At 44.3% G+C, this 27,588-nt stretch overlaps 2 protein-coding genes across 2 annotated transcripts in view; both read right to left on the bottom strand.

The window, feature by feature from the left end:
* The window catches only part of LOC134087997 (NACHT, LRR and PYD domains-containing protein 12-like), a 158,579-nt gene that overhangs the window by 52,263 nt on the left and 78,728 nt on the right, over positions 1-27,588 (bottom strand). The gene's annotated exons all lie outside the window — the stretch shown is intronic.
* Positions 1,619-7,721, bottom strand: LOC134088133 (uncharacterized). Its single transcript, XM_062542064.1, has 4 exons — positions 7,589-7,721; positions 6,983-7,370; positions 2,903-3,037; positions 1,619-2,028 (listed from the first exon to the last, which is right to left on the bottom strand). Exons 1-4 carry the CDS (start codon positions 7,595-7,597, stop codon positions 1,619-1,621), a joined length of 942 nt encoding a protein of 313 aa, XP_062398048.1. The 5' UTR covers positions 7,598-7,721.

Here is a 27,588-nt window from a genome sequence, read left to right as displayed (position 1 = left end):
TCTAACTAAGGTTACACTATGTCTGTGGTCTCCAAACGTTCACAAAGAGTGGACCTCCAGAGATCGCCAGGGCCATTGATGAACTGACCACAGATAGATCGCACCATCGCGCTCATACTATGCTAGACTACCGTTGACAACATAGCGATATTTCATGACATAATCGGACACATACGCTTATATAACGCGAGGACATTAACAATATACTTCTGAACAAATAAATACATGGTATGAATTCATAATTTAGGCTACTGTAGTGCGACATTTCATCAAAAGCCTCGTTTGTATGTGGACAAACCTACGATGCTAAGATAGCCATCTGATACCTTAAAACCAGCGTCAGTATTGTAACAACTACGCCATAACATCCCACATAAACGTGAAAATTAGACCCATAACAAATTAGATTACACTTCTTACCTTGGGTTAATGAGTAGTGAGGAAAACCCATTGTTTTGAGTCCATAACGCGTGTAGCCCATCGATGGCTTTGGTGTAGCTAGCTCCACGGAACTACTTACTGTGGTCAATATCTTCTTCTTCTTCATATGGCGGTTGACATACTGTGCTCAATAGCGCCACATCTCATATACCTGTACATAGTGGCCAAAAAGAGCGTTGCACCACTACCTGGGGGGGAGGTGGGTAGCTCTTGCGCTTGAATCCATAGTAAAGCTGTCAGTCAAAACGCATCAGCCAATAGGAATGCACCCCACAGACACCCACCCACATGTGAAGTTTGTGCCAGAATCGCAAGCAAAGAAACAGGCAGCGCAAACGCGAGAGCCAGAATCGAAACTGAAAAAGCCAGGAGCAAACAAACGAATGATGTCGCTGCAAATGACTGTTGTTATTGTAAACCAAAAGACAAGTTATTCAAACAGTTTTTTTTTGCAACTACACAAATAATTTGTTTGCGAGTTTAGATTTTTTTTTTCGACTTTATTTTTTTTGTTTAGATTTTGTATTTGGTATTTTGATTAATTGATTTTTGTTTGAATTTGAAAAAGTATTGTTTGAACTTTTTGGCACAAACGAAACTCCATAGTATAGACGGTAGCCTACACTGTTACATAACCCATTAGATGCCATTTCAAAGAACAAAGAAATCTTTCTCCTAAACATAGCTTATTTCCTGTAGGCCTACTTCTGTTCAAACACATGGAACAATGTATAGCCTACTTGCGGGCATTGCCTTCGTATGGGTAAGAAATAAATCAGAAGCCTGCGTTGTACCAAAGACCCTTCATTCAGTAGGGAAATTTTAATAGTTTAATAGTTAAACGGTTAAAGAGAAATTGCGTACGGAAAAATCGATCAGCGGAATAATAATAAGAGGAATAAGAAGTAGGATAACAGTACAGTGCATTTTCATGCACTGTAATAATAATAAAAACAGTAGCAGTAGTAGTAAAATTCAAATGTTCCTCTGATTTCTAGTTGGTGGAATGAGTTGCCTAGTGTTCTGTGTTCCTGCAGTAGCTTTTGTCTTGTCTTGTCTGTTCAGCGTAGTCCTGATTAGAGGGTGATAGTCTGTAGTTGGTTGTACTTACAAGTGTTACGACTACTTCTACAGTCTAAAACGAGGAGTTATATGGTGTATGTATGAGTGGGCCCATTTACAGGCCATTCACAATCCAGAAGCCTGACTCATTGCTAACCAGCTTCCAGCCAAACACCCTGTCCGTCTGCACGATCATTTGAGCACTCAGGCGGCTGCCTCTCTTCATGCTTGGCACCATGCCCCAGCAGCTCCTCGTCACGGGCATCACACATTGGCCACCACTTGGCAATTCCACCTCGCACGAGAGCAGCACGACGGTAGCGGACTTCAACATCACGTTCACCCTGCTGCTGACGGAGTCCAACGCTGTGCGTGTGAAATGAAGTGTCAGGTGAACAAAATATTTGCCTGCACGTGTCACTGTCAGCATTCTTTGAATCCGGTTGTACTTCAGATTCCCTTCGATGGAGATGCTGCTACCAGATTCAATGGCCTCCCAAGCCATAGTGTGGTTATGAACTGCTCCTGTGGAAATGCAATAGAGTTTGATCAGTTTCATGAGTGCGTTTATTTCTATATGCCAATGTAGCCCTATAGGCCAGTCAATCTAGCGTTTGACCCATAACTAATTGCAATAGTAATCATTCCAAGTTTTTTGTGATCCCTAGGTATATCTAATTAACATATACAAAATCTACCCATTTATATTTAGTGGAACATACTTTTTTTCAATGTCAAAGGTAGCAATTTCCAATGCATTTTGCCATTGGAATTTACTACTGGTGATTTGGGTAAAATTTTAAACTATAGATATCAGATTGAAACTTTCACAGTTGTTTACTCACATTAAGGCAAAGATTTTTTGTATTGCAAGTTTTCTTAAATGTGATGTTTAGATATGCAAATGAGACCAGTTTTACTTAAATATGCAATCATTTTTTTTGATTCAACAATTCAATTTTTTGAGCTCAACAACCCACACAGGAACTGAACTTTGCCCATTTGACCTGACTAATTTTATTTTTATACTGACTGACAGTTTTGGGGAATATTTATAATATTGTGGTTTGATATATGTGCTATCCACGTTGTGGAATAACAATAAATGTTTTGGGAAGCTTCACCAATTTACCCCCTGAGCCGAACCTAATTCTGATTTCTGGTCCTAAGTGTAATTAATAGAGGTTATTACTATCCTTATTAATTACTTTAAGTGACAATAGTTACACCAAGAACAACATCTCGCAATAAGGTTTGTATTATTGTGTTCCCTCGCAAAAGTCCAAAGTGCTGTGATGGCATGAAAAGGAAACATACAAATGGTTGCAACCCTGTTGTGAGGGAATGCAAAAGCAGCTCTCTACTTATCTGTATTTGCTCAAAGGTGTGAAGTGCTCACCGGAGATGGGTCTCAGATAGGTAAAGCTTCTTTCAGTTCTGTTCCAGTTCGCACGCCTCATATTCCGCAGCACTCTCAGGTTCTGACGCTCCGCCCTAACCAACCGCACCGCCTCCTGACAACACACTTTAACATCTGAAAGAGGAAAACACACAGATATTAACACACGGATGACAGCTGTGTGCCTGTGGTGTGTGTGTGTGTGTGTGTGTGTGTATGTGTGTCCGTCCAACAAGTACAGAGACAACGTAATGCAGTTAGCATCTAACCAGCAGCACAGAAAAGCATAATGTGAATAGAATCCTCTTCATTCCCCAAACTGGAAATCATCTTCCATCCATTCTGATTACATTAGAACTCAGTCTCAGCAGGCTAACTAGAGGATACTTCATCTTATATTTATTTTATATTTCATCTGCACTCAATATGGACAATCTATATAATATGTGAATAAGGTTTATAAATGAAAATGAAATATAAACGTTTGCTTTTACATGGCTTAGGATACGTCAAGCATAGTCTGCCGCTGTGTAGACAGCATAATGACATATAGAGCAGTGTAGTAGTGAAGCAGGGTTTACAGTAAGGGTATGTGCAGTGTAGACAGATAAGTACAGTTGATGACGTAGTAGTCTACAGATATGGAGTTTAGTCTACAGTATGGGGTCGTTAATATCATAGCAGTAGAATATTGGTATGTAGTGTACACCCCCATGATTTATTTTATTTGCTTTGTTGTGTTCTTTTCACAATGACGCACCTCTTTATGCAGAGGAAGTGATGCAAAATCTAGGGAAATGTGCAAGGTGCTCTGCGGGGGACAGTTGAGACACACATTGTATTGTTAGCGTCATTACTCCAACATTCCATTTGCACGGTGGCCATATCTGTTCCTGCGTCACATGTTTTGTACATGTTTCGAACCCCTTTAACAAATGAAATTGTAAATTAAATTAATGAAGTTGAATTAAAAACAATTTGCAATTTCTAGGGTTTTATTCATTACATTTTGCAATGAACGGTTTGTTTACTAGGCCTATACTTCGTGAAAAATGGGTGTCTCAACTGTACCACATATACTGTAGGTACAGTTGAGACACAGTCGAGACAAAAATGCACCTTATGTTTATGAGCTAATTGTGGAAAATATAAACTAATTATGGGTATTATTGATTGATAATATTTAAGTCTACCAGCTCATAAAACGTCATGTGAAATGTCATGTGGAAATTCACTTCTTTTCACTATCTATTTTTGTGTGTAAAATCAAAACGCAAAAAGTGTCTCAACTGTGTGTGTCAACAGAGAACCATTAACACTTGAACCATGGACACCGCATTAACCCTTTCATGCGCAACGTCCACATGCGTGGACAGTAACTTTAACTCTGTTTTCTACTTATTTATCATGTTGATATACACCAATCCACTTCAGGGCAGTTTTAGTAGGTCCATGGCAATATATTAACAATATGTATCATCTTATATTTGGAATATTGACTGCTTGATGACATCATCAATTCAACATGAGTGACAGTAATGGCCAAATGCTGAATGCTCCAGGCATATCTGTAAAAAGTTAGTACTCAAGAAGGCAAAATAATGTGAAAAAAAATATTATGCTGTACAGGAGAGTGTGTTGAACAAATCTATGTTTTCAGAAATTAAATCGGATGTAAAATAGAGTGTGTAGACCCTAAAAAGCAACTGTCCACGTATGTGGACGTTGCGCAACAGAGGAGTTAAATGGCCAAAAATTTGATTTTGTAACTAGGACTTTTTTTTTTTTTTTTTTTTCAAATATGATTTTAACTGCTTTAAATTACAAAGAAACAAACATTTGGCAAACATATTTATAAATAATGACCTAATTACATGTGGTAATGCCCAGGTGGTATGGTAATATGGGGGTAGTAGAGGGGTGGGTGGGTAGTAGAGGGGTGGGTATGAGAGTACTAGAGTTGTGGGTGGGTTAGTAGTAGAGGGGTGGGTAGTATGGATGTAGTAGAGGGGTGGTTGGGTAGTGGTGGTAGTAGAGGTGGGTAATATGGGGGTAGTAGAGGGGTGGGTGAGGGTCGGTGAGTAATAATGGGGGTAGTAGAGGGGTGGGCGGGTAGTATTGAGGTAGTAGAGAGGTGGGTGGGTAGTATGGGGGTAGTAGAGGGCTGGGTGGGTAGTATGGAGGAAGTAGAGGGCCATAGTTTCCACATTTTCTGTCATTACATTTTATTCTTTTTTACCCCTTTGTTGCGCACTGTCCACATACGTGGACAATAACGTAACTTCTATATAAAAGCATATTTTTTAAAAATTCCAACTGATTTTCAATATTGGGCTCATATAGAGTAATAAAATCAATACTAAAAAAATCTAGACATTTTTTTTCATAATGCGTGCATGAAAGGGTTCACACAGTGGCATTTTTTTTTTTTTCAAACAGTATTTTTTTTTTTTTTATTGAGACACTATTAATGTCATTTTAAAGCAACAACAGGCAATTCTGCACAAATAAGCAGAACAAAGAACAATATTCACTATAACGAATATTACAACTAACAAATATTCTATGTACACATAAATTGGCAAATATGTAACTTACAATCATGGAAAAAGACTGCTTACAGCACTCCCAAATGACAATGAGGCAATTCTGCGTGGTAGCACACATGGCGTGCACACATGACGATTCTCTATAATATTTTTTTTAACTGCATTGCAATGAACAAAGTAAAGGCAAACAAATGCGGATGCAATATGAGTCTTGAATTGGATACCATATATGGAGTTTGCTAGGATCTAAAAACCGTATTATGAACGTGCCTTGCCATAGAGAAACACATGATAACGTTGGATTATGAGCATAGGCTATTATGCCACACAAAGACATGGGGTAAGTGGAGCTAAATTAAGTGATCATTTTGCTGTCACTTCGTCTGTTGTATGGCCTAGTCCTAGAAAAAAACAAAAAGTCCTCCGCGCTCCTGAAATCACTAGCCCCTTTCACATTCAGAAACGATACATTAGCGTTTAAGAAATAGCGGGTTCAGGGGATTTCGCAATGTGAAAGGTAGACGTGTTCTGGTCCCGGGGTTGTCTGAAGCCGGTTTCAGAGGCGAGTTATGGGAGGCGTTGCCTAGCAGCACGTCACACGCAATTTGGGAGTGAACAATGACGTTAAGCATGCCTTGGACCTCGGAGATAAACTGATAAACACAACTGTCATGCTAGTTCTACGTGGTTTAGCTTCCAAATGATGGCGGGCCACTTGTTATGTTATTTGAATGCCAAATGAGGTCCTTTTGTCTGTCGAAGTCATATTTCAGTGTGCTGAGTCCTGAACAACTTCTGCTCTGACAGTTAGCTCCAAAGATTCTAGAACAGATCTTTGGTTAGCTCGTTGGCTAGTTAGCTATCATTAGGCAAACTTTCTTGCTGGCAGCAGACGGTTTTGGTAACCTAGCAACAATAAACACTTGACCGAAGTGCTGAGAAAAGGAGGTTCAGGGCACTCTCAGCATAAAAAACGTGATATATATCTATGGACACAGCAGCTAAAGTTATCCTAGTCTCTTGTGTGTTTCCTGTATTTTAACCTCCTGCCTGGCCAAATACGTCATCAGTCACACACCCCCCTAATAGCGGGGTTGACCTCTGTTCCTTTCATATTCAACACGGCTCGGCTCTGATACTACCCCCCGAGACGGGTTGGATTGCCGAGGCGGGTTGACTCCCCACCCCGTGTCGTCAATGTGAAAGGAACAGCCTTAACGTTAAATTCGGCTGATTTAGCGTTAAATTCGGTGAATGTGAAAGGGGCTACTATCTGGTGCGTCAAAGGGAGATGATAAACTGTAAAAAAAAAGGTTCACCGGAGCAACTCAGAAGTGAAGTTTTAGATATTTATTTGTTGGCACCTTAAATAAATATCTAAAAACTTCACATCTGAGTTGCTCCGTAGTCATCTGCATCACATTTTTTTCACAACCTATGCTTTAATAAAAAATATTGATATTTGGCAGCAGTGGCAATATGGTATATCGCGCAAGTGGCAATACGATAAAGGCCAGCCCTAGCGTCTTACCTGCAATTTTCACTCCTTCCCCTGGCGAGCAGACGGAATGCTTGAGGCAGAAGTCCAGCGTGTTGTAGTAGCCCTCCTTACAGCGGCACACACGGTTGTGTGTTCTGTTACACCCCTGCACTTCCTCCTGGACCTCAGAGCAAGGATAGTCACACAACAGGCACTCCTCTACGTAGTTCCAGTACTCAGTGTACTGAGACTCAGCGCAGGGGCGACACACGGTGCGTTGATGCTTCGAGCAGTGGGAGCCCACGTACGTCCCTGGGGGACACTTTTCACAAGTTACCGCCTCCCTAGTCTCTGCGTCCTCCCAAGGGTACGTGGGAGCCGACTGCTGGCTAGAGCATGGCACGGTTGAGAGAACGGTGAGGAAGACAGCAACGTACAACTGCGAGAGAAGAGCACAAGACATGCGGCGTAAATTACGCATAAAATCCCCATGCGTAAATCATTTAGGCTACATCATGTAAACATACACACCAGACACAATGCACTAAAAGCTAATGTGTCTGTGAATGTAAATCTATATTTCAACGAGAACTGATATCGGATAGTTAAATATTTGCGCAGACTATAGCCCACCCGTTGGAAGGGTAGCCTACTCACCAAAAACATCTTCGCTGATGTGAGTAAATGCGTGAATCTTCACGAATAACCAACTCCCGCACGACTGCCGATATTTATTCATTGTAGGCTATGTGACTAATATGTTGTGCCCTGTGACTCATTACAAACAAACTACGGCATGGCAGTCGAGGAAACTTTTTTTTTTTTTTTACTACGTCTAGCTCACGTGCGGGTGGGAAACCGCGAGATGGAACGCCCAGAGAATCATCCCCGTTACCTGCGAGTTTCCGTTTTGATTTCAGTACACTACAACAACGTGTATGGTTATGGTTATGCTATTTGCGCTTTTGTCCAAAGCGAAGTATTTTGAATTTCCCCTTGGGGATCAATAAAGTATCTATCTATCTATCTAAGTACAACAAGGCCATAAGTCAAACTAGCCTACCACTTGAATAAATACAGCAGTGCATCCTGTAACGTTATTTAGCCTACCAAACTGGTAGAATCTCATTACAAGGAAAAGAAGCAGAGATACCAGCCTGGTGATAGTAGGCTATGTGATATGCTGGTTTCAATAAATGTATAAGGGCAGCATATCATCTCAATGAACTTGTAGAGCCATTGGGTCATTTTCTCAGCTCGTTGAGCATCGCATATCCTCCATGCTAAATTCGAGTTAATGCTAGGTTGAAACTGAGCGCAATCAAAATGGAAACTGAGAATGGGGTAAAACATTGCCCCTGCCTGGTAAAATGTTTAATTGTTGCCACACAGTGAAATTGATTTCATTGCTTCAAGACTCACACTATGCAACAGACAACACGTTGTAGCTTTGTATTTCATTGCATTTTAAATTGAATAAATAATGAATTTTAATATAAAAATATTAATGATTAATTGATAGTTGATCGTTAATTCTCCCGACAAGAAAATGTAATCGAGTGCGCGCGCGCACACGCACACACACACACACACACACACACACACACACACACACACACACACACACCACTTACGCTTTAGGAGCTGCAGGTGTTCATCCCTCTCGGTGAGGAGGCTAACAACAGTGGTCACCATCTGGTCGTACTGGTGGTTCTTGCGGTAGGCACTCAGGCAGGAGAACAGCTGTTTGGACTTGTCCGCACCCAAAGCCTTCTGCATATCTGCCATCAGCACGGCCGGCTCGGAGGAAGGGACTGCAACGGCAACCTCCTCAGGCTTGTATCCACAGCCCTCCCCCGTCAGCAACACACACTGCTCATGGAAGCGCTTCTTATGGCGGGGACGCACTGCCTGGTACAGCTCTGCACGCACACACACACACACACACACACACACACACACACACACACACACACACACACACACACACACACACACACACACACACACAGTTGATATTATCAGGAAACTCTTTAAAACAGCACCATCAGTAGCATTAGCAGGACATAAGCAGTCTGCTGAATTACACACACACATACACACACACACATCAGTAGCATGAGCAGGACATTGCCGTCTGCTGAATTACACACACACACACACACACACACACACACACACAGACACACGCCGCTCTCCCATTGACTTAACACTGGAACAGCTGATCTTCGGCTACGTCTCTCGAAAATCAGCCCTTCCAAAGTTAAGTCAAAAGGAGCGAGACGTTCGAATGCTTTCCGCCACTCTACTAGGATCCCACCGTTATATTAGGTCTTATTGATTTGCTTAGGCTAGCTGCTTTCAGATCGCTTTCCTATTGCTATTGTAGCCTATATCAACAATTTATGTGATATTCCACTAATAACGTGACACGGCTTCGTTAACAATTTGACGGGAGCTAGTTGAGAAGTAAGCAAAGCCCGTTTAGGCTACTGACAACCTGGGAATGCCAGTCTAACAGAAAACAAGAATGGATCAGTGATATCAAGTTTGATGGTCTAATTAGAGAAATAACAAAATAGGAGGTGACCTTGGACATTTATTTTACTTGGTCTTTGCAAAATATCAAAACATTTATTTCAACACTCAACTCATTTATTTAATTCACATTTATTTCAACACTCACCTAATCACATTGACAAATACAACAAAAATAACAAATCCCTTCAAATAGTCTGTCAGTTTAAAATAAAACAGTCAGTCAGTCAGTCAGTCAGTCAATCAATAGGTGGATTCGACTTAATGTAGACGACTGCAGACGTGACTATGGACAATTCATGCTCCCAACTTTGTGGGAAGTTTGGGGATGGCCAGTATAGTGTACATGCAGCTGTTATGTTTGTATTAAACAGAAGCTAGATATGTCATTAATTTACATTATTAGATTTAAATCTAGTGTAAAGAAGATTATTGGAAAATAACCAGAATCAGCTATAAAATATGAAATAGGCCTATTGTCAAAATGAAGGTGTATTGTGCATTGTTTTTTGGAGTTGTATTACATAGTCCATTTTCAGCTGGAGTCCAACCTGCTCCAAAAGGAGCCTTTCAACAGCTGGGGAAAGTAGGGACCTACAGGAAGAAAATACACAAAATTAGACAACACACAATTAACAAGCAATGCGCATACAGTAGTTTACTGACAACAGCAGAGAGAACCTGCCAAAAATACCTGTGCATCCAGCAGGAACTGATCTAGCACTTTCTGATCTTTGACCATAGAGGTTAACAAAAATACATAGTATGAAATGTCTTGTTTTTTAATAGAACTGTGTGTGTGTGTGTGTGTGTGTGAGACCAAAAGTGACTACCAAGTGCAATCTCCGTCTCAGCCTCTAGCCTACCATAACACAGTATAGACACATAAAAACACATCATATACTAAAATATGTCTTACTTAGAGGGGTCCTGACTGTGTGGAAGGCCTGGATGGGATTGAAGGGTTTCACAACCATGCTGCGTGTGTGTTCACAGACACTTGAAACACAAAGATTAAAACGGTTAAAACAAAGATTGATTCTTTCAGGTAATTAGTATTAGATCATATCAGATTCAGTCAGAATGACTGTATGAATGAGGGCAGCCTTTTTGCACTTTTTGCTCAGCCTAGCCTACAGTACATCAAAGAACCGGCAGAGAGAGAGAGAGACAGACACACACACTTTTCTTCTTACCCAAATTAAAAACAAAACAGGCTGCTAGCTACTCTAGTGACTACGAAGTCCCATCTGTGTCAGCCTCTAGCCTACCATAACACAGACTAAAGGCCCATTCACACCAAGAACAATAACTATAAATAAATATCGCTCTCGTTAATATGAATGACAACGTTCACACATAAACTATAACGATAACGACATGAAGAACGATATAATTGTTGATCACTTTCAGAGCGATTTTGAGAACGATAGAAAACGCTGGTTACGTATGTAACCGTGGTTCTATGAAGGAATGGAAGACCGCCAGAGGCAGTCGAAGACTAGTGAATTCCCCATGCGCCTGCGCATTGGTCGAGAACGTATAATAATTTTGTCATCACGTGACCATGCCACCGCGAAATACAGTATAAATAGTAAAGACGCGGGCATGACGGTCTCAATGGACATTCTCGCCTACCCGAGTGACCAGAGACTCTGGCGGTCTTCCATTCCTTCATAGAACCACGGTTACATACGTAACCAGCGTTCTATTTCAGTCATTCCAGACCGCCAGAGGCAGTCGAAGACTAGTGGAAGACGTATACGCACCTGTCACGAGGGAGACCCCTCACAAAGAGGAAAAACAGCACGAAGCACAGCCACATTCGTCAGTGGGGGAGACGCCACATTCAGACGATAGAACCTAGTAAACGTACTAGGAGAAGACCATGTAGCAGCTGAACAGATGTCAGACAAGGGAGCACCACCCAATGCGGCCCAGGATGTAGCCACAGCACGAGTAGAGTGCCCTCTAAGGGGCGCAGGAGCAGCCTGTCCCTGACGCTGATACGAAACAGAAATGGTCCCTGTGACCCAATGAGAAAGCCGTTGCTTGGAAATAGCCGCACCACGGTTTTTTCCACCAAAGCAAACAAACAGCTGATCAGACGTCCGCCAGGGCGACGTAACAGACATATAGCGCTTCAAGGCACGAACGGGACACAAAGCCCCAGCGCTTTCAGATGCTGGATTGAAAACAGCTAAAGAAAAAGGCCTATTCACAAACTGAGGCAACATAACCTTAGGAAGGAAGGCAGGATTAGGCCACAAGGTCACAGAACGGTCCTCAGGGCCCCAGCGCATGCACTGAGGGCTAACAGACAGGGCATGAATTTCACAGACCCGTCTCGCAGACGTTATGGCCAACAAAAAGGCAGTTTTATACGACAGCCATTTAACGTCACATGTTTCCAGCGGCTCAAACGGAGCTTCGCACAGGGCATTCAAGACAAGGGGCAGATCCCATTGTGGACATTTCAAACGGCTAGGCGGACGAAGACGAAAAGCACCTTTAAGAAAGGCCGTAACGAGCCTGTGCGCACCCACAGATACACCTCCAATCAGATCATGATGAGCCGCAATAGCAGCTACATAAACCTTAAGTGAGTCCAGTAAGCTCTGAAGATAGTCAAGCAATCGAGGCACTGGACATGATTGCGGGACCAAAGATCTCTCTGAACACCACGCAGAAAAAAGTTTCCACCGGTTACTGTACAAGCTGCGCGTTGACGGAGCACGGGCATTCATAATAGTGTTCCGAACCCCTTGCGAACAGTCCACAAGCTGTCGGCCCGCCCCAGCGGCCATACCCACAGATTCAACCTCTCTGGGTGGGGATGCCAGAGCGTCCCCTGTATTTGGGACAGGAGATCCCGTCTGCCCGGCAGGGGACAGGGCTGGGCTGCCAGAAGCGACAGCAGCAGAGGGAACCACGGTTTGGATGGCTGGTGAGGGGCAATCAACAAGACCCGACAGTCTGTCTCCTGGATGCGGCTCAGAGTCATCCAGATGAGGGACAGAGGGGGGAATGCATAAAGCAGGCAATTGGGCCAATCGTGGGCCAGAGCATCTTGGCCCAGGGACCCTGGCTCGGTCATCTCCGAGTACCAAGATGGGCACTGTGACGACTGCTGGGTAGCGAACAGGTCTACCTCTGCAGTTCCGTACGTCCTCCACAACATCTGAGCTACTTCTGTGTTGAGACACCAATCCCCCGCACGCAGAATTCTCCGAGAGAGGGCGTCTGCCGTGCAGTTTGTAATCCCCGGGATGTGCGCTGCTCTGAGGGACAGCAGATGCTTGTCCGCCCAGATGAGAAGCTTCTGTGTCAGGGCTAGGCACTGTCCAGACCGTGTTCCCCCCTGATGGTTGATAAAGAACACCACCGAAGTGTTGTCGGTCCGAATTAACACATGCCTCCCCTCCAGGCTGTCCTTGAAATGACGTAGTGTCAGCCACACAGCCAGCAGCTCCAACAGATTTATGTGCCGAGAGCGGAGCTCCGGTTCCCAGCTGCCCTGTACACCCTGGTGATTCCAGAGGCCCCCCCATCCCGTCAAGGAAGCGTCTGTCGTCACCACTTCCCGCCGTGCTGGCGGGGGCCCTAGAGGCACACCGCCTGACAGCAGATGCCCTTGCTGCCATGGTAGTAGTGCCCTCGCACAAACCAACGAAATGCGCACAAGGCTGTACCTGTGGCGGACTGGGCAGAGGCGCTTGGACTGCAGCCAGCGCTGAAAAGGACGCAGATGCAGGAGACCAAGCCGCACGACTGATGTTGCGGCAGCCAGAAGCCCTGCAAGACGAAGCAGTGTCAGATGAGGCAAGTGCTGGCCCCTGCGGACCAATGCAAGGGTGCCTCTGATGGCGCGCTGTCTGGTTGAAGTGAGAGAGGCTAACATTCGTCTGGAGTCTAGGTTCATACCGATAAACTCGATCGACTGAGAGGGAGTGAGAGAGCTCTTCGTCCAATTGACGGTAAAGCCCAAGGCTGTCACATGACTCAACAGCTGACGAGTATTGGTTGCCACCTGCATTGGAGAGCGTGCAATCAGCAGCCAGTCGTCGAGATACGGCAACACCAGCAGCCCTTGGCGCTGCAAGGGGTCCAGGGCGATCTGCACACACCGTGTGAAGACACGGGGAGCGAGAGAGAGGCCAAATGGAAGGACGCAATATTGGTACACCCTCCCTTGAAAGGCGAACCTGAGGAAGCGCCGGTGATCCCGGGCGATGGGCACATGAAAATACGCGTCCTTGAGGTCCACTGAAGTGAACCATGCGTGAGGTGTAACTGCCTGGATGACATCCTTGATGCGCAGCATGCGAAAAGGTAGATGTTTGAGATGACGGTTCAGTGCCCTCAAGTCCAGAATGGGCCTGAACCCGCCATCCTTCTTCTTCACAAGGAAGTAGGTTGAGTAGAGCCCGGATTGGCAATCCTGAGGATCTACATGTTCTATTGCGCCCTTGCGCAAAAGCTCGAGAATCTCTAGTTGAAGAGCATGTGTCTGACCGGGGTTGCGGACCACTGTGGGCCTCACAGTGGAATGAAGAGGGGGTCGACGGCGGAACTGGAGGCGATATCCCTCCGAAAGTGTTTGCAGGAGCCAGCGATTGGAGGTGATGTCTCTCCAGCGGCTGAGTTGGGCCACTGCAAAACGTCCCGCCGTCGACCCGGGAGAGTCAGCGTCGTGGGGCAGTGGTTTTGGCACCTTTGGGGGGGCGCTGACGAAACGGAACCCCAGGGGGCCTGAAGTGTTGTGGCCCCTGTCGACTGAATGGCTGCCCAAGATCCGGAGCATGTCCCCGGGGAGCAGGGGGACGAGGCTGAGCAGGGCGTGGAGGCGGGGCACGATAAGGTGCAGCCTGCTGGCGAGTGGTGAAGTCCCGACGCCGTGGTTGAGCCTGTGTGGGGCGCCTAAAGACAGGCTGGGGGCCAATGAGACGATTTCGGGTCTCAGAAACAAGCATACGGCGCTCAAGGGCTTCTTGAGCCGCAGGTCCAAAGATCTGCCCTGGAAGTAAGGGCAAAGCCCTCAAGCTGTTGCGACAGGGCTCTGGAAGTGGGGATTGTGCCAACCACACCTGCCTTCTTGCCTGTACTAAAAGACCCAAGGCTCGCCCACAGTCAGTGGCGATGGCACCAAGAGCCTGAAGAGAGGCGTTCATCAATTCAATCACTGTGGTATCAGCAGTGGATGCGAGAGAAGTATGCAAGGCAAGTAACAGATGAGCTAGAGAGTTACCAACTCTGCCCAGAGACGCTGTAGCACTGTAAGTTCTACCCAGGAGGTCGTCTGTGCGGCGGCATTCTGGGTTTGGGCAGCGGACGACCTGTCGCAGGGCTTCATCTGGTGAGATGATCAAAGAAGCAACGCAGGGCTCTACAGTGGGCATCCGCCCAAGCCCAATACTGTCAGGCTCCACCATCGCTGCTAATGCACGAATCGTACGGTCAGGCCTGGAAGCCATAGCCGTGCCGAATGCCTCAGTGAGGACTCCAGTGAAGTCAGGACAATGTGGCATGCGGAGCTCATCAGAGGCCCCTGCAGGACGACGCAAAAGATTAGAACTTCCTGGTGCAGCTTGTGGGATATCCAACTCAAGGCGGGCCAGGGCAACCTTAAGCGTGTTTTGAATGGGTAATGCTGAAGCGTTTGACGCTGAAGCAGTGCTCTGAGATTCTGAGCCACTCCCACTGAGAGAGTGAGTAGAAGGGGGACGCCTCTCCTCACCACCAGCTGCCAGCTCCTCCTCACCATAAACACTAGCTGAGTCAGCAGCGAACAAGGACTCAGAAGCAGCAACCGATAAGGCATCTGCATCACGCTCAATGAATGAGGCCACACTGCGTTGTGGCAGGGCAGAAGGTGAAACAATCACCCCACTGGCCTGCAACCTTTCAGCAGGAGCCGGACAGGCAGTCAGCAAGGCCTGCAACTGCTCAACAGTAGAAGACAGCTCAGCTAATTTGCGAGCCATGTCAGGGGATGAGCTTTTCTTCCTAGCTTTGCCACCGCGTGGCTCAGCAGCCTTTCTCTTCCTATCATCAGCACTCACCCCCGAGGGGGGGAGAGTCGCATCAGAATCTGCAGTCAGTCCGGCCAGCCGCAGGCGCCGCACTTCCAAAGGCATCATGCTACAGGCTGGGCAGGGGTTAGCCAGTGCCTCACGCAAGTGGTCGATACCCAAACACGATGGGCAACAGTCATGGCCATCCAACACATTCATGGCGGCATGACATTGGACACACCAGACAGACTCCATGGTGTGGTAATTAGATCAGTCAGTGAGCAGCTATCAGGTATAGCACCACTGAAGTACGAGCAGCAGCTCAATATGCTCGTCCAACTGAGCGGAGCCGGTCAGACACGGGCGCTCAGCGAGCTTGGTAGTAACGTTACCAGCAGGCTACTTACCGTAACAATTAACGCAGGAAAACGTGATCCAAGGAAGCCAACCTAACACAGGCGATCCAGACAAGCTCCCGCAGAGCAAACACAACGCTGTCGGGAGAGGTGTCTAGCCACAAGCAATCACGAGCGAACCGGTAGTATCACGGTTGCTCAGTGCTCAGGCAACTGTGAGTGGAGCCGGTCAGCACACGGACACTCACGATACAGTTGGCTAAATTCACACACAAGAGTGGAATTAGCAGCCGCACAACAAGCTCTTAGAAAGCAACAAGAGTGGATACGGTACAAATGTCAGGTTACCTCGTAACCGAGCTAGTTAACTAACAAGGCTAGTGCCTAAAAATAACAAGAGTGGAGCCGGTAACGGACACTCAAAGAAAAATACCAAGTTACCTCGTAACTGGAGCTAGTTAACGTAACAAAAAATAAACAAATGAGTGAGTGGAGCCGATCAAACACGGACACTCAACTCAGCACTCACGTTTGGAGTTTGAATCCAATCCGGAGATATAATCCAATCGAGACACAGCCAATGAGGGCAAAAAACTGCTACTCCGTATAGCTGCACAAGTCTCAGTAATCCAGTTCAGTAATCCAAGAAATCTCAAGACCAGGCGAGAATGGGAAAAAGACCGTCATGCCCGCGTCTTTACTATTTATACTGTATTTCGCGGTGGCATGGTCACGTGATGACAAAATTATTATACGTTCTCGACCAATGCGCAGGCGCATGGGGAATTCACTAGTCTTCGACTGCCTCTGGCGGTCTGGAATGACTGAAATAGAACTAACAGCCAATCAGAACCCATAATATTCTAGCCATCACATTCATTAACATGAGTGACTTTTCTTATCGTTGGCCTGTGTGGACGCTTTTATCGTTATAGTTATCGTTATCGTTCTTGGTGTGAACGAAGTATAGACACTTAAAACACATCATACACTAAAATATGTCTTACTTAGAGGAGTCGTGTTTGGAAGGCCTGGACGGAATTGAGGGGTTTCACGACTCTGCTGCATGTTTGTGTTCACAGACACTTGAAACACAAAGATTAAAACGGTTAAAACAAAGATACTGTAAATGATTTTCAGGTAATCAGTATCAGATCATATCAGATTCAGTCAGAATGACCGTATGAATGAGGGCAGCCTTTTTGCACTCTGCACAGCCTAGCCTACATCAAAGAACAGAGAGAGAGAGAGAGAGAGAGAGAGAGAGAGAGACTTTTCTTCCTACCCATATTAAAACCGAAACAGGCAGAATACATATTATAGTATTAACTAGAAAATGTAATTCCATGGAAGGAATTACCATTGCATGTAAATGCAAAAAGGTTGCTGACTGTGTAAAACATTGTATTAGGCCTATAGCCTAGTTAAAAAGACAACTAGGCCACACAGAAGAATAGATAAATAACAATAACCCAATTACAATTCCACTGAAAAGTCACTTTTAAAAAGTGATTAATGAAAATGCATCAAAATTGTGGATATAGATAGGCTATTATGGAAAATAACTCTTCATTTATTACAATTTAAAAGACTGACATGAAGTTGCCAACTTCAAACGAGTTTCAAGAGCTGACACTTTAGCCTACAGTGAAACGACTGGTAGGATAGCTTACAGCCTTCATATCTACACTAATGCAGGTTAAAAGTAGACCATAGGGCCAGGCAATACGGAATACAATCTCATACAACGCCAATCAACGATGATGCAGCAACAGGTAGGATATCTAGGCCTAGCAAATGTAACGTTAGCTTACAGTAGGATATTTTATGTAGGCTATATTACAGGATGAGCTAGTTCTTCGAAGTGTCTCCAGGTGTGTGATTGTCCTAGGAATGTACAATAAGCTGTTAACAAAGGTTTTTAATTTGTGAATGATACCGAAAGCTTTAAATGATTGCCTGGCTGGCAAGTCCCTATAGCTGAAACGACTAGCTTGCTAACAAACAAACAACGCCAATCAACGATGATGCAGCAACAGGTAGGATATCTAGCAAATGTAACGTTAGCTTAGAGTAGGATATTTTATGTAGGCTACACATAGATGGCTAAAAGCCCTTGTGTAAGCCGTGTTCGCCTTGCAGCCTACCCCGACGTTAAACGTTAGCCTGGAACAAGTTTGGTTGTCGTTAGCTAAATACAGTGTTTACGTTGACGTTAGGTTAGATTGTCTTTAGCTGTTGATAACGTTACCGAGAGCAAACCGGACCGGTTAGGCTACTGTTACGATAAACAAATCAAGTAAGGAGTAGCCTAACAGGAGACAAGACGATAACGTCCTGGTCAGTGGCATGGTAGACTGTTTACACAGCTGTTATTTTAGGTCTATGGTTGCAGCTGAATGAGTAGACGAAACGTAACATTCACGTTTAGCCTGGTTTAGCCGCAGAGGTGGTGGTGGCATGGCTTTGGATCAGAGATCCTTGATTACTGACAGCTGAGCACTGACGTAACAATTAATCTTTGCCGCCAAAGGGTCTCAATGTAAACTCTATGGGAATTTTAAACTTTTTTATCGTAAATATCTCAAAAAGTATAAAGTTCACACATTTGAAAAATACATAGAACAAATCTCCGTTACAAGACCTGTGTAGGAGTGTTTGAATGACGTCAAACGGTTCAGTGGTTTTAGAGCCTTTGATCGTTGATTTTGGTCGGAAGAAGAATAACTATAATTTTAAGAAGAACAGTGATAACTAGAAAATGTAATTCCATGGAAGGAATTACCATTGCATGTAAATGCAAAAAGGTTGCTGACTGTGTAAAACATTGTATTAGGCCTATAGTTAAAAAGACAACTAGGCTACACAGAAGAATAGATAAATAACAATAACCCAATTACAATTCCACTGAAATTACTTGGAAAGTCACATTTAAAAAGTGATTTATGAAAATGCATCAAAATTGTGGATATAGGCTATTTTGGAAAATAACTCTTTAAAAGACTGAAATGAAGTTGCCTACTTAAAACGAGTTGCAAGAGCTGACACTTTAGTAGCCTACAGTGACGACTGGTAGGATAGCTTACATAGCCTTCATATACTAATGCAGGTTAAAAGTAGGCCATAGGCTATAGATTTAGACACCATTGGAACACGGAATACAATCTCAAACAACGCCAAACGATGATGCAGCAACAGGTAGGATATCTAGCAATGTAGGATATTTTATGTAGGATACACATATTAGCCTACAGGATGAGCTAGTATGTTCTTCGAAGTATTTCCAGGTGTGTGATTGTCCTAATAGGAATGTACAATACGCTGTTAACAAAGGTTTTTAATTTGTGAATGATGCCGAAAGTTTTAAATGATTGCCTGGCTGGCAAGTCCTATAGCTGAAACGACTAGCGTGCTAACAAACAAACGTGAAATGATAGCAATGCAGTTTGTAGGCCTACTAGAAACGACTGTAAGAAGGCTTGAACCTAAATCGTGCAACTAGTGCTTGTAACTTGCTAGTAACTTGCTTGTCGTTAGCTAAATACAGTGTTTACGTTGACGTTAGGTTAGATTGTCTTTAGCTGTTGATAACGTTACCGAGAGCAAACCGGTTACTGTAACGATATAAACAAATCAAGTAAGGAGTAGCAGGAGACAAGACGATAACGTCCTTGTTTAGCCTACAGCAGTGGCATGGTATAATGTTTTCATAGCTGTTACAGCCTGGTGCAGCGGTGGCATTTGGATCAAAGATCCTTGATTACTGACAGCTGAGCACTGACGTAACAGTTAATCTTTACCGCCAAAGGGTCTTAACGTTAACTCAATGGGAATTTAAAAATCTTTTATCGTAAATATCTCAAAAAGTATAAAGTTCACAAATGTGAAAAATAATAGAACAAATCTCCGTTTCGAGACCTTTGTATGAGTGCTTGAATGACGTCAAACGGTTCAGTGGTTCTAGAGCCTTTGATCGTTGATTTTGGTCGGAAGACAATAATAACTAGAAATGCAATTCCAAGGAATTACCAGTGCATGAAAATGCAAAAATAGATAGATAATGTAGATATGGTTACTAAGGTGTAGCTAGGGTAAACATGGTGGTTGCATAGTTTACAGAGAGTTGATAGTGTGAAGGTAGACAGTTTAAAGATGAAACATGCCAGTTCTAACTTAACTAATGATTTCTAACAGTTATGGCAAAAATGCTAACTATGTTAACAATGCTAACCGGGTTGATCAGACAACTTAGTTGATGATTGCTACCAGTTATGCTAAAAATGCTAACAATGCTAATTTTGCTAACAATGCCAACCAGGTTGATTAGCTAACTTAGCTAATGATTTCTAGAAGTTATGCTAAAAATGCTAACTATGCTAACAATGTTAACTATGCTAACTAGCTAATTTGCTAGTGAGGACTTTTATTTTGAAACATTTGTTGCTAGGGTATCCATGGTGGCCACTATCAGGAAACAAGAAGTTACTGCAGTATAATCATGTTGGTTGCTATGGAAACGGTCATAAACACTTAATTTTAATGTTTGCTATGTTGGTTGCTAGGTACATGGAGGTTTCATGTAGTTGACTGGAGGCATAGTGGATGATAACTGACAGTTGGAATGGTTGAACAGTTAAATAGTTGAGTAGTTTCAATGGTTAAATGATTTAATAGTGTATTATTGCAGTGAGGACTTTTATTTTGAAACAGTTGTGGACAGAGGAAACAGTTAACAGGATATGTAGTCTTCTGAGAGACTGTATGCTTAAAGCCAGAGAAACTGACAGTTGGTGCCCAGGTGGCTTGAATGTAGATAGTCTAATTAATGTTGATAGACAGAGAGTTTAATGGATGTTGATAGGCAGATTGTTTAATAGATGTTGATAGACAGTTTAATGGGTGGATGAGTGAATGGTCTGAAGAAGATGAATGGATAGAAAGTTGGATGGAATGTGCCTTATATTCTTGTAGAATGGAGAGACACAGCTCTCTACTGAGAGTAGTGGATACAGATTCAGGTGTAATCAATTTAACTGGCTAGTCTTAAGAGAGCCAGAGTGCAGCCTGAGACAGAGTAGATTGTTGAAAAGTTGAATGTAGATCGTGTAATTGATGTTGATAGGCAGACTGTTTAGAATGGGTGGATGAGTGAATGGTTTGAAGAAGATGAATGGATAGAAAGTTGGATGGAATTAGGAAGACTTATGTTGATACAGTTGATACAGGGGAACAGAAAATGTAGTCTCAAGAGAGCTAGTGTGATTAAAGCCTGAGAGAGAGAGAGAGAGAGCTGCTGCACCTGGACTGGCCACCTGGCGTAACATTCTAATTGCTGCCGTGATGTCATAATGAGCAATGGTTGTCGTTAGCTAAATACAGTGTTTACATTGACGTTAGGTTAGATTGTCTTTAGCTGTTGATAACGTTACCGAGAGCAAACCGGTTAGGCTACTGTAACGATATAAACAAATCAAGTAAGGAGTAGCCTAACAGGAGACAAGACGACAACGTCCTGGATTACAGTGGCAAGGTAGAATGTTTTCACAGCTGTAGACGTAACGTAACATTCACGTTTAGCCTGGTTTAGCGCAGCGGTGATGCCATGGCTTTGGATCAGACTCAGAGATCCTTGATTACTGACAGCTGAGCACTGACGTAACAATTAGACTTTGCCGCCAAAGGGTCTCAATGTAAACTCTATGGGAATTTTAAACTTTTTTATCGTAAATATCTCAAAAAGTATAAAGTTCACAAATGTGAAAAATACATAGAACAAATCTCCGTTACAAGACCTGTGTATGAGTGCTTGAATGACGTCAAACGGTTCAGTGGTTCTAGAGCCTTTGATGTTTGATTTTGGTCGGAAGCAGAATAATAAAGATAAGAAGAACAGGGATAACAGTACATTGCATTTGACATGCAATGTAATTAATAGTAGAAATATTGTCTTTAATCTAAAGAGACCTGCTAACTAGCCACCATGCTCTCAGGTCAAACTAACTTGACTGTATAGTTTTAGACTAAGACAACTAGTCAGATTGCAGAATAGACTAGATGACTAGACTGGACTGGTCATGTAACCGCACTGAGTGTCTGTGTGACAATTTTGTTAATTACCTTGTATTCAGTTGAGCGCATCCCTTCATCACTGGTTGACTCTTGCTGCCAATCATCTTGTGGCACTAGGAAATACAGAAAAAGAGCCTTTACACAAAGTACATCATCATCCAGAGCTAACCCAATGCATCACATATAAAGAAACTTACACGTTTACTTATTAGTCAAGCACTCACAGACATGCAGAGGTGGAAAAGTCCAGCTTCAGAAAATAAAAGTCCTACCACATATCATATCTATGCCAACCATTCACTTAAACCAGCTGATTCTAATTACCACAAGTCTTCAGCTACAGCAGCTAATTAATGAGATCACCTGTGTTAAAGGGATAGTTCGGGTTTTAAGACACGAAGTTATATGGGTTCCCTGTCAGCAACGTTGTGCATCAGCACTGACTTACCCCCCGACAGCGTCCTGTGAGCCGAGATCCAGCCGGTTTTTGATCGTTTTTGATGCTGAAGAAAGTAGAAAGGCAAGTTGCTGGGGTCACGAAAGTAAAGTGTTTTTCTTCTCAAAACCATATGCGTTCAAAAGAGTGATATATTTGCACCACAAAAACGTTGTCCAGGAAAAATTCAAACCTCGTTATCACTTGGCACTATTTTTCTCGATTCCTATTACTGCGCGCTACTGACAGCTGGACAACGTTTTTGTGGTGCAAATATATCACTCTTTTGAACTTGTGCTTGTTGGGAAAGCTGGAGCTGGGAGTTTAGCTGGGAACACCATCTTACAGTGGGAGGTCTTTAATCCCAAGCTACTGCCTTCCCTGGAAACATCAACAAGTCAGAAGGAAACCGCAGAGTTTGATGGTCAAATACTGGCTGTAGTAGACACTCCAGGTCTCTTCGATACCCGTAAAACTATAGAGGAGATGAAAACAGAAATTACTAAATGCATCTCATTGTCTGCTCCTGGTCCTCATGTGTTCCTGGTTGTGATCAATGGGGCAGGCAGATTCACAGCAGAAGAGCAAGAAACAGTGGAAATCATCCAGGAGATGTTTGGAGAAGAGGCAGCACGTTACACTATGGCCCTCCTCACCCACGCAGGCCAGCTGAAGGCAGATGGGCTCTCCATAGAACACTTCATTAAAGGCAACGCAGATCTGTGTGGCTTCATCAGTCAGTGTGGTGGTGGATATCATGTTTTTGATAGCAGAGATGACGATCCCTCTCAGGTCCGAGAGCTGCTGGAGAAGATCAACACAATGGTGGAAAGGAATAAAGGCCACTACACCAAGGACAGGTTCAGAGCTGCTGGAGAAGATCAACACAATGGTGGAAAGGAATAAAGGCCACTACACCAAGGACAGGTTCAGAGCTGCTGGAGAAGATCAACACAATGGTGGAAAGGAATGAAGGCCACTACACCAAGGACAGGTTCAGAGCTGCTGGAGAAGATCAACACAATGGTGGAAAGGAGTAAAGGCCACTACACCAAGGACAGGTTCAAAGCTGCTGGAGAAGATCAACACAATGGTGGAAAGGAATAAAGGCCGGTTACATGTCGGCAGTCCGACATCCTGCCAGTCCGACATCCCTTTCGTCCGACATGCCGCTATTCAGACATGGTGTTATTCCGACATGCTGCCAATCCGACACATTTTAGCACCCCCATTCCGACAGTGTACAAATCCTATTTTTTTTCCACGTCAATTTAACGGACCCTATGAGCCCGACGGACGCAAAGTGCGTCAAAAAACACACCCATTCTTGTTACATTGCTCTGCTATTATTAGTCACAGCGAGATGAGACCTATAGCCTATTGCATGAAAGAGCTCAGAACCTTTCCAACGAGACTAGACACGTCTGTACGATCAAGTATGAAAATAAAAATAAAATCATGAATTTAAAAGAAAGTAGGCATCATATTTACAGTCTTCGTTCACCCACGCAGCCACTGCTCTCGCTTGAATTACTCCGGGACCAGGCATCACACAGCCATAACATGCATATCAAATGAAAGAGGAGAAACAGAGCTTTCCATTGATACCAAACACATTGATCCTTTTGTGTTATAGAAACAGACGAAGTGACAAACAAATAAGAATCATATAGCTTCGGCTACCGCTACTTTCGTTTGATTTAGGTCGTGTTAAAAAGATACGGCTTGCATGTCAGATAAAAGAGGAGAGCTAGAGCTATCCACAGATACCAAATACAACCTTCTAGGCCATAAAACAGACGAAGTGACAGCAAAATAATAACTTAATTTAGCTCCACTTAGTCCGCGAATAATGAGACAGAGAAGAAAACTTGCCATGTCTATAGAACTGCTTTCACTTCCCCGAGTCGTGCACGCAACAGACACATATCCTAACCATATCAAGAAGTCTTCACAATGACATTTTAAATGCGAATCTTTATTATTTTACACAATTGGATATAGTTATGACATTAATAGCCTATTAATGACCTCATGTCGGAATGGCACGTTGTTTGAAAAAAAAGTTAAATACCGCCACTGCGACCATGAAAAAAAAAAATGTCGGAGTGGTGGGACTTTCTCCCATAAAGAGACATGCCTCCACTACGACAATTGGACGTCAATGTCGGAGTGCTGGCATGTCGGAATGAACGGCGGTAGCCATAAAGGCCACTACACCAAGGACAGGTTCAGAGCTGCTGGAGAAGATCAACACAATGGTGGAAAGGAATAAAGGCCACTACACCAAGGACAGGTTCAGAGCTGCTGGAGAAGATCAACACAATGGTGGAAAGGAATAAAGGCCACTACACCAAGGACAGGTTCAGAGCTGCTGGAGAAGATCAACACAATGGTGGAAAGGAATAAAGGCCACTACACCAAGGACAGGTTCAGAGCTGCTGGAGAAGATCAACACAATGGTGGAAAGGAATAAAGGCCACTACACCAAGGACAGGTTCAGCGCTGCTGAGAGGCGGGTAAAGAGGGAAACCCCGTTCTACACGAGTGTCCTCACGTCTCCTGCAGTTGCTCTTGGCTATGTGCTGCTCATGACGTGGCTCTGGGAGCAGGGGGGTGTGTTGGGGTACTAGCAGTGAGAGCAGGGGGGAGTGTTGGGGCAATAGCAGTGGGAGCAGGGGGGTGTGTTGGGGCAAACACTAGCAGTGGGAGCAGGGGGGAGTGTTGGGGCAAGCACTAGCAGTGGGAGCAGGGGGGTGTGTTGGGGCAAACACTAGCAGTGGGAGCAGGGGGTGTGTTGGGGCACTAGCAGTGGGAGCAGGGGGGTGTGTTGGGGCACTAGCAGTGGGAGCAGGGGGGAGTGTTGGGGCAATAGCAGTGGGAGCAGGGGGGTGTGTTGGGGCAAACACTAGCAGTGGGAGCAGGGGGGAGTGTTGGGGCAAGCACTAGCAGTGGGAGCAGGGGGGTGTGTTGGGGCAAACACTAGCGGTGGGAGCAGGGGGTGTGTTGGGGCACTAGCAGTGGGAGCAGGGGGGTGTGTTGGGGCACTAGCAGTGGGAGCAGGGGGGAGTGTTGGGGCAATAGCAGTGGGAGCAGGGGGGTGTGTTGGGGCAAACACTAGCAGTGGGAGCAGGGGGGAGTGTTGGGGCAAGCACTAGCAGTGGGAGCAGGGGGGTGTGTTGGGGCAAACACTAGCAGTGGGAGCAGGGGGTGTGTTGGGGCACTAGCAGTGGGAGCAGGGGGGTGTGTTGGGGCAATAGCAGTGGGAGCAGGGGGGTGTGTTGGGGCACTAGCAGTGGGAGCAGGGGGGTGTGTTGGGGCAGTGGGAGCAGGGGGGTGTGTTGGGGCCAGCACTAGCAGTGGGAGCAGCGGTGGTAGCTATAATAGTGGCGGCCATATTGTGGAGCTCCCATCTTCTGGAATTATGAGTCATTTCCCCCGAAAGAGGGTGGGGCATATTGGTCTTAAGGAGCCATGGCAACCCATCCCATGACCACTCATTTCATGTTTGCTGTGCTGTACTGTGCTGTGCTGTGGGTTGGGGGGTTGGGGGTGTTTGCTGAATGAGGGTGGTTATATTTATTGGGGAGGTATCAGTCCAGGTAAGCCTATATACAGTAGTTTTAATGAATTGTGCTATTTAATAAATATTCTCCTTGTCATACTGTACATCCTCAGTCAGACTTTGATCAGCCAATCAGCACACAGCAGTCCCCTTATGGAACTCTATGAAAGGAGTGATGAGCACGCTGATCAGCCAATTCCATTTACAGTTTGTTTTTCATTGCTTTGACGCAGCAGTCGACTCAAAATCCACATTTTTCAAAACTGTTAACGCAAAGGCCTAAACAGTGGCACCAATGGTCAAAATGACTCATCTAACTCCACCAAAACATTCAAAATATGGACTATAAGCAAATGTTGCCCTCAAACAACACAATTTGCACACAAGTGCATAAGCGCTTTCAATCAGTCATTAGACAAGGGGCATCAAAATACAAAATTCAGCTCTCAATGTGAATCAGTGCTGCGTTACTGGTCAGCAGCTTACAGTACATATCAGTGCCAATTTGCTTTCTTGCAAAAACTAGATCCAGAATCATATACAATGATTTTTCTAATGTTATTGAATGCAGTAATCATTCTTTTTTTTTTTTGAGATTGTGGCTAAGAAATTAAATATTCCAACAGAGACCACATAGTATGATAGATATGAGCCCTCTCTTATTCTCACTCTCATCTGCCTTAGACCATCCATGCTTGCAAGTTACAACACACTGATTGCAAATTGAAAAGTTGTGTGAAGCAGTGTCAAACAGGTGTTTCAGTGATTTCGAGCATATAGTTTCTGTTTGGTTACCACAGCTAAAGCAATGGAGTTTGGACTGCTTGAATGACATCTGCATTAACTGATTTGCAAAAGGGTGCGGGAAGTGTGTCAAAACAATGACAATGGGTTAACTCATTTGCAAGAGGTGTCTTATGCTCTGCTGAGAGTGATGATGAAGACTGAGAGGTTGCCAGTTTCTTCAACCAGGTCAAAGCAATAAAAAAAAACTGTAATAAGAAATAGCATGCATGAAGGAGGACAGACATACTCGACCACGAGTGTCCGCCGATGATGATGGTGTTGTGTGTGTGTGTGTGTGTGTGTGTGTGTGCGCATAGTTGTGGTACGTAGAGGGCAGAAGGTCCGTGGAGGTGTGAGTGTGTGTGTGTGTGTGACTTATAAAGTACTGCTCAATCTCTCCTATATTAGGTAGTTTGTCCATTTGGAGACGAAGATGTCATATCTACCCATAGATAGTAGTACGTACCATGTTTGATCGCATTTTGCACAAACCTACAGCATATTTTCATTACTGTTTGGATCTGTAATTCCTCCCTTGTGTTGAGATCCAAATAAAAGTATTAAAATGTGTGTGTGTGTGTCTGTGTGTGTGTGTGTGTGTGTGTGTGTGTGTGTGTGTGTGTGTGTGTGTGTGTGTGTGTGTGTGTGTGTGTGTGTGTGTGTGTGAGAGAGTGTGTGCGTGCGTAGTTGTGGTACATACAGGGCAGCAGTGATTTGTGAAGGTAAATGTAAATCAGGTTTTTAAGTGTACTTGCGTACACAAGGCATTTGCTCTCTGCATTTATCCCATCTGTGAATTAGTGAACACACACAGCACACAGTGAACACACAGTGGGGTGAAGCACTAACCTGGAGGCTGGAGCAGTGAGCTGGCTTGCTACAGCGGTGCTCGG

This window comes from Sardina pilchardus, chromosome 7 (assembly GCF_963854185.1).
Source record: "Sardina pilchardus chromosome 7, fSarPil1.1, whole genome shotgun sequence".
In the NCBI taxonomy this organism is placed as follows: domain Eukaryota; kingdom Metazoa; phylum Chordata; class Actinopteri; order Clupeiformes; family Clupeidae; genus Sardina; species Sardina pilchardus.
The sequence above is the reverse complement of the archived record's forward strand: the minus strand, read 5'-3'. Positions and strand labels throughout refer to the sequence as shown.

Excerpts from the sequence above, each read along its gene's own strand:
- LOC134088133 (XM_062542064.1), bottom strand. Across the intron at positions 3,038-6,982 it reads GGAAGGAGTGAAAATTGCAG|ATGTTAAAGTGTGTTGTCAG; the intron begins GTAAGACGCTAG and ends TTCCTCTTTCAG. Across the intron at positions 2,029-2,902 it reads CTATCTGAGACCCATCTCCG|GAGCAGTTCATAACCACACT; the intron begins GTGAGCACTTCA and ends GCATTTCCACAG.